This window comes from Trachurus japonicus, chromosome 4, assembly GCF_045865225.1.
Source record: "Trachurus japonicus isolate A0001 chromosome 4, Traja_1.0".
In the NCBI taxonomy this organism is placed as follows: domain Eukaryota; kingdom Metazoa; phylum Chordata; class Actinopteri; order Carangiformes; family Carangidae; genus Trachurus; species Trachurus japonicus.
The window spans coordinates 23,171,466-23,185,312 of record NC_140910.1 but is presented as its reverse complement, the minus strand read 5'-3'; the positions used below and the strand labels follow the sequence as shown (position 1 = coordinate 23,185,312).

Below are 13,847 nucleotides of genomic sequence, written 5' to 3'. Positions count from 1 at the left end.
CGTTTAGTCATGAGCAGTTACTTTAACCGAGTGCTGCCGTTAAAATGGTTATTCCGCTAACTTTATACATGTTTAAAGCACACATACCACGGTGACTGAATTACTTCCGGATTGTTGACGTCGTTGACGTTGACGTCGCTCAGTGACGTCGGGAACGAAACGAGAGGACGCCCTGTCTACAAAACAAAAAAACTATTTGTACTGTGTTTAATGTCTCTTGCGTCTATTTATTTTTGCTTTTTTCATTTTTTTCATTTAATTATTTTTTTTGTTTAGCTATTTACTTCTATATTAACTTTTGCATTGTTTACAGGTTTCTCTGGTTCATAGAGAGACGAAAGGACGAGACACGTGGAACATCTCGCGAGATTTCACAACATCCTCCCCCAGCCCTCCCCCTCCCTTTTTTTTTTTTTTTTTTTTACCAATCCAACATGGCACCGTAGGGACGTTGTTATTGTTCCGTCGCCCGCTCCAAAAGCCTTTTTGCAGTACGAAGAAAACTACGCAGAGAAAAAAAACCCGACCAGCTGTGTTCATGCGGGCATGAGAGCAACATCTGGAGATAATGTTAAGATCCACCGGCTTCTTCCGAGGGATTGACTGCCCGTTTTACGCGGAGTACAGCGAGGGCAAAGGAAGCAGAAATGGGTGTAACAGACCGTACTGTCACTTCAGGCACAGCCAGCAGAGACGGCCGTCCTACGGAGCTCCAGCACCGGCAGACCTTAAAAAGCAAAGAGAGAGAGGTGCTTGGCGTTATTATTATTATTATCTACACATACATCAAAACAAACCCAGAGTTTACACGTTAAGACTGAAACCTAAACCTCCCAGCCCCCCTCCTCCCCATGGGGAGTGGGTGCTAAAGACGTGTGTGTGTGTGTGTGTAGTCAGTCAGGACCTCGGTGTTAAATTAAAACTGTGTGGAAACGGGCAAACGAAACCACAACCACGAGAAGTGATTGTTAACGCGAGCTGCGTTTGCATAGTGCAGATAAACTGCAAAGGATGCGTCTTATCACTTTACCCCTCCTATGAGATCTGTAAAATGAGTTATCGGTATAGGAAGTGCATGATAAACTCTTGTTTCACTTGTCACTTAGGGAAATTCAAAGTGCTTACCGCCATGTAAAGAAATACACCATAGTGTAAACACTGTGGATATTTACTGTATACAAAAGGTGTAATTATTCAAAATATAAGGTACCGGATACTGTAAGCACCAAACTCTTAGTTGACAGTTTTAATACAGTCTTTAAAAAAAGCAACAACATTGCAGCCTTCATGGATGTATGATTTATTACAGCTGTAATAGATTGTATTACTTTTAATTTGATCTACTTAATAAACTGAAAATATGTAGTATAGTTTCTCTATAAAACCCCATCCTTGGATCACCTAGGTGTCTTTTATTTGATGGTTGTGGTTGTCTACATGCTTTATAGAGAGTGTTTATGTTGTTATATTGGTAATTTAATTTAATTAAACTAGCTTTGTCCTGAATGTTTAATAATGTTTAATGCAGCCTATTCAGTTAATGAAGCTAATTTGCCTCAGGGATAGCTGAGGTTATTTTGAGATAATGTCCTGAAAAAGAAGGGGTTAACAAATTCAGGCTTACTGTCAATAGTGTGTACACATGTTATACCATTTCTCTTTTTTCCCAACCTTTGCAGTTCACGGTGAATTTAACGATGGACATATAAAATGATTTGGTGCATCAGCTCGATCATACCCTCTACCTAATTGCCTTAATGAGCTTAGTTTTGGGGCCGATTGGATCAGCGCATGTCTAATTGACAGTTCTAATGTCAAGAAGCGTTTAGATCCGTTTTATTAATACCATGTACCCTGTATCTCTGCAGAACAAGGCTACGATCCCTTCAACCCAGAAGTCGTGAGGCCGCAGGAGCAGCAGAATGGAAAGGCGGACGGGTCGGGAGACCTCACGGGCGCTCTGGAGCTGGTCAACAAAGCCATCGAGGAGGTCCGCAGCGAGGTGGAGAGGGAGAAGAGGAAGCTCTCTCGCTTTGGGGACGAACCATACGATCCCAGCGAGAAGAGCAGCAGCAGCAGCAGCAACAGCAGCAGGGTATCATCGCCACCCGTTGCTGTTAAAAGTAAAACAGCAGCTTCTTCACACATGGCGTACGATCCGGGGAGTTATCAGATGTCATCGGGAGGTTATAATCCCACGCCTGGTTGCAGCAAGTACACCTTGGATTCAGACAACCAGGGGAACAACAGTAACTCCATGGAATACGTTCCTACTTCGGTGAAAAAGCCTCCACCTCGGACACAAGCTCACCAACTCCCCTCTCCCCCTCCCAGCCCAAAGTATTCAAGCAGTACAATCTCCTCAAAGTGTAAATACACTGTGGACAATTCAAAACCTTCAACAGACATGGAGTACGACCCTCTCTCCAACTACTCTGCAGGAATCGCCGCGAAAAGAAAGAGGGGCGAGGGTGCACAAGCCGCTAAGACGGACGGTAGAAAGACACACAAACCGCCCGCGTCTGATTTGTCAGACGAGGAGTACGTTGTAGCTGTGAAAAAGCCACAGGAGCAGAGTGTGGACACAAAAAAGTACACTTTCTCTGACTCAGACGGGGAGAGCTCTGGCACAGAGTATCGACCCACCTCTCTGAGCAATCTCCAGCAGAGAAAAGGCAACACTGGATCAGCTGGTGAAACTTTTGCGAAGGAGAAAAAAGAGAGAACTGAGAGAGTACAAAACGCACTGACACAGAGGAATAAGGAAGACTTGGCACGGGACTCGGATGTGCAGGATGGTATCAAACGAAAGGACAATGTAGAGAAAAAGAAGGTGTCTAGTCGAACTGGTCTCGAGAAAAGTGGCAAATCTGAGAAAGTGCATAAACTTGAAAAAGACGTGCATAAAACGTCGAGTAGTAAGAGCAGTAGCAGCAGTAGTAAAAACAAAGGTTCAACCAAGAACTCAAATCAGGACTCTGCAAAAAAGGAGAACAAGAGTCTTGGGAAGAGAGATGATAGAAAAAACACAGAAAAGAATAAGACGAGTGATAAAGTTCAGAGGGAGGGAAGAGACGAAAAGAGAAGTGAGGATAAGATCAAAGCTGTGGAGAAAGTGAAAACAGACTCGAGCAAACGGGATAAAAATACAGAAAATGGTGCCAGCAAGAAACTCAAAACATTAGACAAGGAAAAGGATTACAGCAAATATAAGGACCACCAACATAAAAATGGAAAGATTGATAGCAGTAAAAGAGTAAAGGATGTGAAGGATGTGAAGAAAATCAGTAAGAGCAGCTCTCACAGTGGGAGCAGCAGCAGTCAGAGTAAAGGCAGCTCTGCAAACAGCAATAAGTCGAAACAAACCGTCAGCTCGTCAAACGGGAAGCGGCTTGAGGACAAACGTCAGAGTCTGAGCCTGAGCCACGCTGACCTGTTTGGAGACGAGAGTCCGGATGAGGTGGAGCCGATGGAGGTGATGGACGACGACAGCGAAGACGAAGAGGACGTTCTGGTGAGAAAATCGGCCGATGCTTTAAAAAGGGGACGTCTGAACAAGAGGAAAGCATCAGAGCTGACTCCGTCTTCCTCCGACGATGACGACGACGAGGGCGACTGCGGCGTGCGGGGCGGCCGCGGCGCAGGTAAGGACGAAGTCGTGGACGTGGATATCGACCTCTCCGCTTTCCAGGATGAACTGGACTTTGACTCGGACCCCATGGAGGAGTGTTTGCGGATCTTCAATGAATCCAAGGATGTGAAGAGGGAAGACAAGGGAAGGCAAACTAAACAGGTACTGGTGTTTTCTTTCATGTGGCAACTGCTGCTTCCCCGTGGCCGTCTCATCCATTCACCACATACTTCTCGAATCTGAATAAACACGCTGTTGTGCTTTCTCAGCCCTCCAGGGATTCGGACGAGGAGAGAAGCACAGAGAGCACTTTAACCACTCTCTTCCCGGGTCAAAAGAAGAGAGTCTCTCATTTTGTTGCCAAAGGAAATGTAAGTTTGTCACCTTGACTTTATTGTCTTTCCCCCCTCCTCACACACACACACACACACACACACACACACACACACACACTCAATGCTGTCACGAGGCTGGTGTGAGCACACTGTATCTCTACCAGTGTAATAAAACTTTACCACAGGATGCAGAAGTTCAGAACATCCTTTTTACACAGATCAAGTCTGGTTACAGTATTTAAAGGGATAGTTCAACAGTTTGGCCAATTTGCCTATTGCCATAATCCCTATAGTCATAGCAGTAGATTCATTACCTTTAATTATCGGTGCATGTTTGTTTTGAGATCCGCAGGGCAGAGATGTGAGCTGAATGGTACTGGTTCCCTGTCCTTCAAAACTCATAAAATATACAATCCAACAACTCCAAAACGCTCTTGTGAACAAGTTGGGACCTCCACATTCACCACACTATGAAATAATCATGTAACATTATGAGACAGAGTTGTTCTCGAGGCAAATGCATAGCCGGAACTACCGTACATTTCCAGACACGGCAAGCGTAAGTAGTTCAGAATATTTGCTTCATGTGTCGCAATGTTACATAATTATACATGATTATTTCATAGCGTGGTGAATGTGCAGGTCACAACTTGTCCTCAAGAGCATTTTGGAGTTGTTGGATTGTGTATTTGATGAGTTTTGAGGGACAGGGGACCAGTACCGTTCACCTCAATTATGTTCACTGAGAAGCTCACGTCTCTGCCCTACGGATCTCAAAACAACATGCACCAATAATTAAAGGTATTGAACCTACTTCTATGACTATAGGGATTATGGCAATAGGAGAATTTGCCAAAATGTTGAACTAACCTTTTAAGAGGAGCTTAAATTCTGTTACCATGTAATGGAGTAGATTTAGAAAAAAAGAGGTGACAGTTGCACACAGCACTTTGGGTGAGAAGCAGTTTGGTTTCACAACCCTGGTGTAAATCAGTCCTCAGCTGTTACAGTGAAAGAAAGAAAGAAAGAAAGAAAGAAAGAAAGAAAGAAAGAAAGAAAGAAAGAAAGAAAGAAAGAAAGAAAGAAAGAATCTTGTGCTTATGTAGTTGGTATTACAACACACAAGGAAGTGTGTGATGGAAAATATATTGGCAGAGCTGTGCTGGTGGTGGGGTTTTCCACTTCTGACAGATAAACAGATATCTGTGGCAGTGAGCTAATCGGTCCGTTGAAGTCCTGTTGGTGTGGTCAGACTTTATCTAAGGCCCAGTACATTGTTGGGTTTTTCTGTCCACATGAAGTTGAAGTAAAATCAAGTTTAAACTGTTTAAGGTGATCGGCAAAGTATTTTTCAGCAAACTATAATTGAAATTATACACGTGTTACTGTTTGTTTAAGTATATTTTTCAGCTTTCATGCCTTTAATTGATAGGATATCTGTAGGTAGACAGGAAATGGGGAGACAGAGAGCAAGGGGCCACCAGTGGAATCAAACCGGAGCTGCTGCGGCAACAACTATAGTTCTCTTTTTAGTTCAGGGGCCACATACAGAGCAATTTGATCTGAAGTGAGCCAGGCCAGTAAAATAATAACATTTTAACCTATAAATATTGAGAACTCTAAATTTGTCCCTTTGTTTGTTGTACAAGTACATTATTAAGATATGTACATTTAATGGACTATCCTTTTTCAAAACATTATGAACAACCTGAAATTTCTTGAGGAAAAAAAACATGTAATATCAACAATATTTTGCCTCGTCTGTCTTCTATGTAATTTTCACACTTGGCAAATTCATCCTGTGGGCCGGATTGGACCCTATAGCCTCTGCGTATGTGGCACCTACTCTACCCACTGAGCTAAATGACGCCTATACACGTGTTTTTACTTACATCTTTACCTGCCTAATAAACTAAAATGAAACTCAGTTTATCACCAGTATTAGTTTTCATTCATCAGTTTGCTTCAAATCAACATTTGCTGTGACGACGACTCTCTGTGGTGGCCGCGCCATCTGTTGCAGGACTCGTTGTTCTTCTTGTCCCCAGTGACAAGAGGAACAACGAGTGTGTGTTTGTGTGTGTGATTGGGGTTGTTATCATGCTTTGTAATGTATTTGGGACTGATCAGCTGCTTCCCTCGTGGTTTAGATAAGAATCTATACATATTTAATAGCTACAACTTTTGAACAGTACTCTATAAGTTGTTATACAGATAGTTGTGTGCCCTGATTTGCATTAGTAGGCTTCCAGTCAGAGATGCCACAGGGAGTGAGTTTAGTCAATGTTTAATTCATAAAATGATGAAAAGGCACTTAACATGCAAAATGTGTAGGTGTTCCCATTTTAGGTGTTACCGTCCTTCATTGTTCTGACTAATGACCTCACCTGTTCTCATACTTTCCATTTTACAAGCACAGTGGTGACTTGTAAGTGAAACTTTTTTTTGTTTTTGTTTTTCAGACCGAAGCATCTTCCAAGTCTGCGGTGCGGCCGTACAAACGGCCCTCAGCCCAGGAGGTCTGTTACCAGCGTATGCAGATGGCGCAGGAGCAAGCCGCTCAGCTTTCTGCTTCGGTCAAAGCTGCTTCGGTCAAAGCTGCTTCGGTCTCTCACAGCTCCAGCGCCGGCTTCTCCAGAGACAGGAAGAGGATAGCGCACCGTCCCAACCCACCGATGGCCTCCCCCAAATCAAGTACGAGCACCTCCGCCGCTCTGTGTCCCTGCAGGATCCAGCTTTGTCCGGAGTTACATCTAATATATAAGTTTGTGTGTAATTTAGGTTCTGGAGATGCGAGACCTGCGGTCGGTCGAGTATTGTCCCCCAGCCAGACTCATCAGACCGTCAAGCCCCAAACCACAGCCGGTATTTTGTCCAAGACCACGTCCACTGCAACGGGGAAGAGGGTGGCACACACACCTACCATGAAGGTATGGACAGTCTCCATAGCCTGTTATTGGCAGTTAGTGCAGTTTTTTTCCTCCTCTTGTTGTTTTTTTTGTAGTTTTTCGAAGTTTGTGATCTTGAAAAAAAAATACTCATGGGTCTTTGAAAGTTATGTTATCTGTGTAGCAGCCAGCTAGTTCTCATCTTATAAATTCTCATTGTTGATCACAGTTGTTAACCTTGAGCCGTGTTGTAAACTACGCAGTGTTGGGTTCTTCTTGCATTTATGGAATTTGGCCAAGAAAGTCCTTGAATTTGTTGTATGGGAATGTGTGGAAACCCTGCTCTTACTTCGCTTCAAAGCTGCTGCATATTGTTTGTTTCATCTATGGTTGTGATTTAGGCAAGGTATCTTTATTTATATAGTGCATTTCATACCAAGGCAACTCAATGTGCTTTACATAAAGACAAACCATTTATAAAGAACAGCATAAAACAGCATGAAAACAAACATTATTTTAAAAATTAAAAGAGCAAAGAAGAATAAAAGAAAATAGATAAAGTTTAAAGTTCTTAAAATACTGTGAATACTTACTGTGAATGTGTTTTAAAACTCTTTCAGAGTACTTCGATGAGGCGCCCTGTCATCCCCACTGAGTTTGGGGCCAAAGTTCCCACCAACATCCGCCAGCGCTACCTCAACACTTTCATAGATGAATGCGTCAAATTCTGCCGATCACAGGAAGCTGCCTTCCAGATGGTATGAATAACACCCACGTTTGTATCAGCTGTGCCCTATACTGTGACCTGACCTTGTTTATCAGTCATATGTTGTTGTTTTTTTCTTTTTTCTTCTTTTTCTAATTGCTTATAACCGTGTATAGTTTTGAAACTGTTAAAGGGAAGAAATTCAGGCTTTTTGGCTTCTGAATAGTTTCTCAGTAGAGCAAGCTCAAGTTTAGACAGTGACAGAAGTGTCAACTCTCGTTTCAGGGTCTGGACGAGGAGAGGCTGGTGTACGAGCGCAGTAGCAGTAAGAACATCTACCTCAACGTAGCTGTCAACACGCTGAAGAAGCTGCGCAGCAAGAGCAGCTCCAGTCCATCGCCTGTCACCAGTAAGTCAGCGCAGTGCAGCACAACACAACACACAGTAAACATACTCACTGTCAGACAGTAATTACACACAGTGTTTTTGTTTACATACACAAAGAAAAACCTACACAAAAAAATAAGGATTGCATCAATCTACAGTAGTTTATTATGATACACATCAGAGGTCTTCAATTTTTGGTTGATTAGACATTTTGTTCATATTTTTTCATTTCCACATTTATGTTTGAAATAAAAACATCAATCAGAATATCTGAATAATTTGAATAGCTCAGTATTGAATGCAAAAATATTTTCAACATATTTACATGGCACTATGTCGAGTTTGATGTAATACACAATTTTATACAATATATGTACCGGTAGTAGGGGATCCCTGCTCCATCTCTCTATCACTGTGGGTTTCCTTGGCCTGAAAAACATTGAAGACCCCTGACATCAGGTTTAGTCATATGATGTTTTTATGTAATCATGGAAATCAGTTTTATATGTGTGTGTGTTTGTTGCTTACAGAGGACCCAGGTGCAGCTTCCAACAAGAGGGCCCAGTCCCATGAGGAGGTTCTCGGGGGTCGGCTAGCTGCCACCACCAGTTTCACGATCAACAGGATGGGTAAACAGCAGGAGGAGAAACTCATTGGTGAGGAACAAATACAATTTAATCCAGTATTTATGTCTCTCATGTTGCTTTTCTGTGCTCATTTGATGAAGACGATTTGTGCTGTACTATTTTTTTTCCATCTACCCGCAGGAGCCACACTGTACCGGAAGCTGAGGACATACTTGATGACGGAGGAGCAGCTCCAGGAGCACGGATACCCAAGAACAAACCCAGAAGCCCCTGGCAAGGCAGTCATTTTCAACCTCCCAGAGAAGAAGGTCATCGCAGACCGTGAGTATCAACGTGTCCCCACAGCTCTCTGACCACTGACACCAACTCATTTTAAAATTATCAACAGCTGCCTCAGCTGACAGCCTCTGTTATGTTGCTAAAATGCTGAAGTTGGTTGGCCCTCTTTGTCTCTTAAGGCGTGACAGACACTGGATCTTATTCATTTTAAATGCCCTCACTGGTCTTTTACCTTCTTACATTAACTCATTGGTATCTTTTAACGCAAGCTCATATCAAAAACGCTCAAAGCACTGGATTACACTGTGGAAAATCCAGTTTTTCATTCTGTGCACCTGCAACTTGGATCACTATGCACAACGATCTTAAACTTACCTCCTTTTTTATCATTAGGGCAATTTAAATCCCTAATTTTATCTTATTTTACCACTTCCTGCTCCTGTTTTAATTGAGTCATCCTCCTGATGGTCAATTTATTTTTAATGTGATTTCTGTTATTTGTGTTGATTGTGTATTTTGAAAGTACTTCTTTGTCTCGGCTATATTGTAAATGAGGTTGCTACCTTAATATATTTATGAGTCTAAATAAAGATTATAAATAAATATATGTTTTGTTTTTCTTCCCAGCCTTCTCCAAGATTTGCTGTAGATGTGGAGCAGAGTATAAGATCAACGTCAACGGCAACTGTGTGCGGAAAGAGGAGTGCAGTTTTCACTGGGGACGATTACGCAGACATAAAGGTAAAACCTGTTTACATTTACCACCATCAGTATTCCATCACCGATCGCCGTCCTAAACTCTGATTGGTCTGTTTCTGATCCCTCTCCCTCTCCCTCTCCGTCAAGTCGCTGGAGGCTGGGAGACCAACTACAACTGCTGTGCTGCTGCTGTCGGCGCTCCAGGATGTCAAGTTTCAAAGGTATCATCAAAACACGGCACCACAGAATAAAATGGAAACGTATCTTTGGGTTGTGTCATGCTGGGGGTTGTTCTGACTTCATGAAACCTGAACTGCGTATCTCTGCTTAGCAACTAGATGTTTTTCTTTTCACTGGGATGGATTCATGCCGTGTGTGTCACTATCAGATTTACAGTTCTTGACTTTGACTTTGCACTGAAGACAACCTCCCATTTAACCACTAGGTGTCAGTCTCCTTCCTTTATTCAAGCATCTTCCAGTGGAAAGTGCAAAATCGCTTCCAGAACAATTTCTTATTTACAAATAATGTCATAATGTTTTTTTCTTTTAACTTTTGAGGATCATCCTCTGATTTCAAACGTTTCATCTTCCTCCCACAGCAACATGTTCAGGATGGACGTAAAGAGTGTGTAGACGGCTACGTGTCGACGTTCAGTAAACCTTTACCACCAAACGGCAATGGTGGGGTGTTTGCTCTGGACTGTGAGATGGTGAGTCGTAACCCTCTGAAAAACTCTTAATGTAAATGCAAAAGTGGCCATAAAACCATCTATTCCACCTGATGAAGTTATGATTATTAGTCATTTTCTATACACCGCTGTTCCTTGCTCTCTGCAGTTTTCACTCTATTGTGTATTTTTTGTTCTTTTTTTCCCTGGAAACAGTGTTACACAAGACAGGGCTTGGAGCTGACGAGGGTGACGGTCATTGACTCTGAGCTGAAAGTCATCTATGACACGTTTGTCAAACCTGAGAGCAAAGTGGTCGACTACAACACACGGTCAGTTTGATATCAAAACAAAAACAAAAAAACTGTTAGTCGTTTCCCTGCCGTTTATTTATTGCAGGCGAGGAGGAGGCGTAGTCTTTGAAGCAATCACAGTGATGTAAAGGCAGGACATATATATCTCATGTGTGGTTCACAGGTTTTCAGGTGTGACGGAGGAGGACTTGGAGAACACCACCATCACGCTGAGAGATGTCCAGGCCGTGCTGCTCAGTATGTTCAGCGCTGAATCCATTCTCATAGGACACAGTCTGGAGAGCGACCTCCTTGCCCTGAAGGTACCAGGCCTTTACACTCATTTCCAACACAAAAACCAGCGATACTCGTTACTGGCAGATTGCTAAAATGTCTCAATGCCAGGACGTTGCCTTTCCTGGATAAATCTAAATAAGTAATAATAGTGTGCATGGCATGTCTGAGTGTGTTTGTATGTGCTGCTGCTGTAACTCGTGAATTTCCCCGTCGTGGGATGAATAAAGGCATACTTTACTTTACTTTACTTTAACACATTCATCCTCAGATATGAACTAGGCATTTACTTTTCGTATGGTAAAATATCTGTGTAGCTGTGAGAAAGCGGAGGGTTTAATCAATTTACACAAATATTGAGCCCAAAAAACATTTATCAGAGGACCTAATTATTTAAAATACAATATCACAGCAGCAGATATCACAAACCTACCTCACAGACAATAATTTGACACCTTTTTTCTACTTTTGAAAGCCACTGGAATACATGGTATAATATGGGACGTATTTAATGTGAACCCTTTCTGTATGTATGTGCATGTAACTATAAAATATTAGCGTACTTATGACATATATTTAGAATTGTAAGAGCTCAGAATAGTGTTTGTTTTTGTGTTTTGTGTATGTATGTGGGTTGTATGTTTACTGGAAGGTGCAGCTGGTATCCTCTGATTCACAGGTTATCCTGGGGTTTGTATGTTCGCTGCTGTTTGTCTAGATGAATTTTGCCCCGGTGAAAGTCTGCAGGCTGCAGCGTGTAGATGACGTGGGTTCAGCTGAAATACAGTGTGTGGGGTTGTGTGGTTTTATTTTCAGTAAAAACTGAAACTCGGTACATATGAAGACGTCTGCACAGGTGCTGCGGCGTTTCTCTCGTTGAGCACGTCAATGTTTTTTTTCTGGAAGTTAACCACAGCAGCGTGAAATCTAACCGTCGTACACCGTGTTACTCTGTTTTAACGAGGACGTGTGTTTTCGTTGGCCTCCTGTCTGAGACACTGAGGAACATGAGCTGAAATAAAAGAAACTCCGCTCTCTCATTTCCAGCTAATCCACAGTTCAGTCGTAGACACAGCCATTGTGTTCCCTCACCGCCTTGGCTTGCCCTACAAACGTGCCTTGAGGAATCTGATGGCCGACCATCTCAAACGCATCATCCAGGACAACGGTAAGAAAATCACACAGAACTACCACCTGGCTTTTGTGTTGAAGTGCTGTGGACTTTTTGGACCATTTTTCCAATTTTTCATTTGTTCATATTGTGCACTATTGTGTTACTGAAAGTCTTTTAATCAAATTAAAGGGACAGTTCAACATTTTGGCAAATTCGCTCATTGCCTTAATCCCTATAGTCATCGGGGTAGGTTCATTACTTTTAATTATCGGTGCATGTTTGTTTTGAGATCCGCGGAGCAGAGACGCAAGCTGCTCAGCGAACACAATGGAGGTGAACGGTACAGGTCCCCTGTCCCTTTAAAACTCATAAAATACACAATCCAACAACTCCAAAACTATCATGTGGACAAGTTGTGACCTGCACATTCACCACACTATAATATAATGAATGTAACATTACAAAACAGAGTTGTTTTCGAGGCAAATGCAGCCGACTAGACAAGGCTACTTGGCGGAGTGATTTCAAAAGTGCAAGTAGTTCCCAGTATTTGCTTTGTGTGTCGTAATGTGACATCATTATACATTATTATTTCATAGTGTGGTGAATGTGCAGGTCACAACTTCTCCACGAGAATGTTTTGGAGTTGTTGGACTATGTATTATTAAAGGTAATGAACCTATCCCGATGACTATAGGGATTATGGCAATGGACGAATTTGCTAAAATGTTGAACTATCCCTTTAAAGCTTTGACAATATTCAGGTAAAAAAAAAAAAAAAAGCTCCCATGGTAACCTTGTCATGTGTTTCCAGTTGAGGGCCACGACTCGAGTGAAGATGCGAGTGCCTGCATGGAGCTGATGATGTGGAAGATAAAGGAGGATGCAAAGGTCAAAAGATGACCACCGACCCCGCTGCTCCACTTTGCTCAGCAACACTTCTTGTGTTTATCTTGGTCGCACAGAGGCAGAAGATCTGGGAAGGCCTACACCTGCTCTCGCAGCGTTTTAGGTCACAGTCCTGGGGAGGAATGGTTGAACACAATAGGAGGAGCCTGAGAGGAGCTCCATGTTGTCATCGCCTCCTGCGTCTGAGAAGAGGACAGAAAAGCAATAGGAGCCAAAATTAACAGTGTTTTCATTTGCTTGTATTTCAGTTATAAATAATGTTAGTTTAAAAGTATATCTGTTATTTGAGCAGCGTCTTTTAAGGCCTCAAACAGTTTATGAGTAAAAAACCTTTCAATAGTAAAACTACTTAAAATGCCAGGGCATTGTCCGCTGAGCGATGATGATAGTTATGATACTGATGCCAGGCTGCATCCGCAGCCTAACTTGCACTATAGAAATGCTCTTGTATAGGGCCCAAGTTTGAGTACCTCATCTGTGTTATAATGCATTCACTTCTAATGATAACACATTACTTGTTCTTAGTTACACTTAAGTGCATTGATTGTCTTAGTCTGTCGAGCATTGCTATGTAAATGCACTTTTCATATTGCACCTCGTCACTGATGCTCTGTTTATACAGCAGTTCTTAGCAAGTTAATTTAGTTGGTTGGCTCTCAAACCTGACTAATCCTATAATACTTGATCTTAAAACAAATTTAAAAAAACCTCAGCAGACGTGTAAAGTCTCTGCTACTACCTATCTGCTAAAGTTGACAGAAGCTATCACTGTATTTTATAGCTGAGACCTTAAATCCACCGTCGTCTCTGTGTCGTGCACTGCATGAAACAAAAATTACAGGAATCACAGTGGCAGCAGGTAACGACATGTTATTCCTCCATCAAGACAAAATTAGGTTTAGTATTGTGGAATTAGACCTGGGTTATCAATACAGCTGAACCATGTGTTTTATGTTGAAAATGACTGAAAAAATACCGAGTGCTGTAAATATGCAGGTTCCTTTTGTATTTTTGGTTGATTATCCTTTTTCTATTAAAATGTATTAGTTAAAAGA

At 42.1% G+C, this 13,847-nt stretch overlaps 1 protein-coding gene across 2 annotated transcripts; it reads left to right on the top strand.

Annotated features, from left to right (window-relative positions):
- Positions 1 to 420: 420 nt before the first annotated feature.
- rexo1 (REX1, RNA exonuclease 1 homolog) lies at positions 421 to 13,847 on the top strand. 2 transcript variants are annotated; one of them, XM_085774807.1, is made up of 16 exons: positions 421 to 749; positions 1,869 to 3,793; positions 3,901 to 4,002; positions 6,429 to 6,660; positions 6,748 to 6,896; positions 7,475 to 7,612; positions 7,846 to 7,969; positions 8,478 to 8,603; positions 8,715 to 8,855; positions 9,441 to 9,554; positions 9,660 to 9,733; positions 10,114 to 10,224; positions 10,399 to 10,514; positions 10,660 to 10,798; positions 11,817 to 11,937; positions 12,698 to 13,847. In XM_085774807.1, the coding sequence occupies exons 1-16, from the start codon at positions 569 to 571 to the stop codon at positions 12,784 to 12,786; spliced, it is 3,882 nt and encodes a 1,293-aa protein (XP_085630933.1). In that variant the 5' UTR covers positions 421 to 568; the 3' UTR covers positions 12,787 to 13,847. The 2 variants fall into 2 exon arrangements, with proteins under 2 accessions (XP_085630933.1, XP_085630932.1); XM_085774806.1 differs by having other exon boundaries at positions 427 to 758.

What these genes read in the sequence shown, in the direction of transcription:
- rexo1 (XM_085774806.1), top strand. Translation starts at nt 569, where the DNA reads ATGTTAAGATCCACCGGCTTCTTCCGAGGGATTGACTGCCCGTTTTAC. An exon ending in ACGATTACGCAGACATAAAG is followed by an intron (nt 9,555 to 9,659) that starts GTAAAACCTGTT and finishes CTCTCCGTCAAG; the next exon opens with TCGCTGGAGGCTGGGAGACC. An exon ending in TTGCTCTGGACTGTGAGATG is followed by an intron (nt 10,225 to 10,398) that starts GTGAGTCGTAAC and finishes CCCTGGAAACAG; the next exon opens with TGTTACACAAGACAGGGCTT.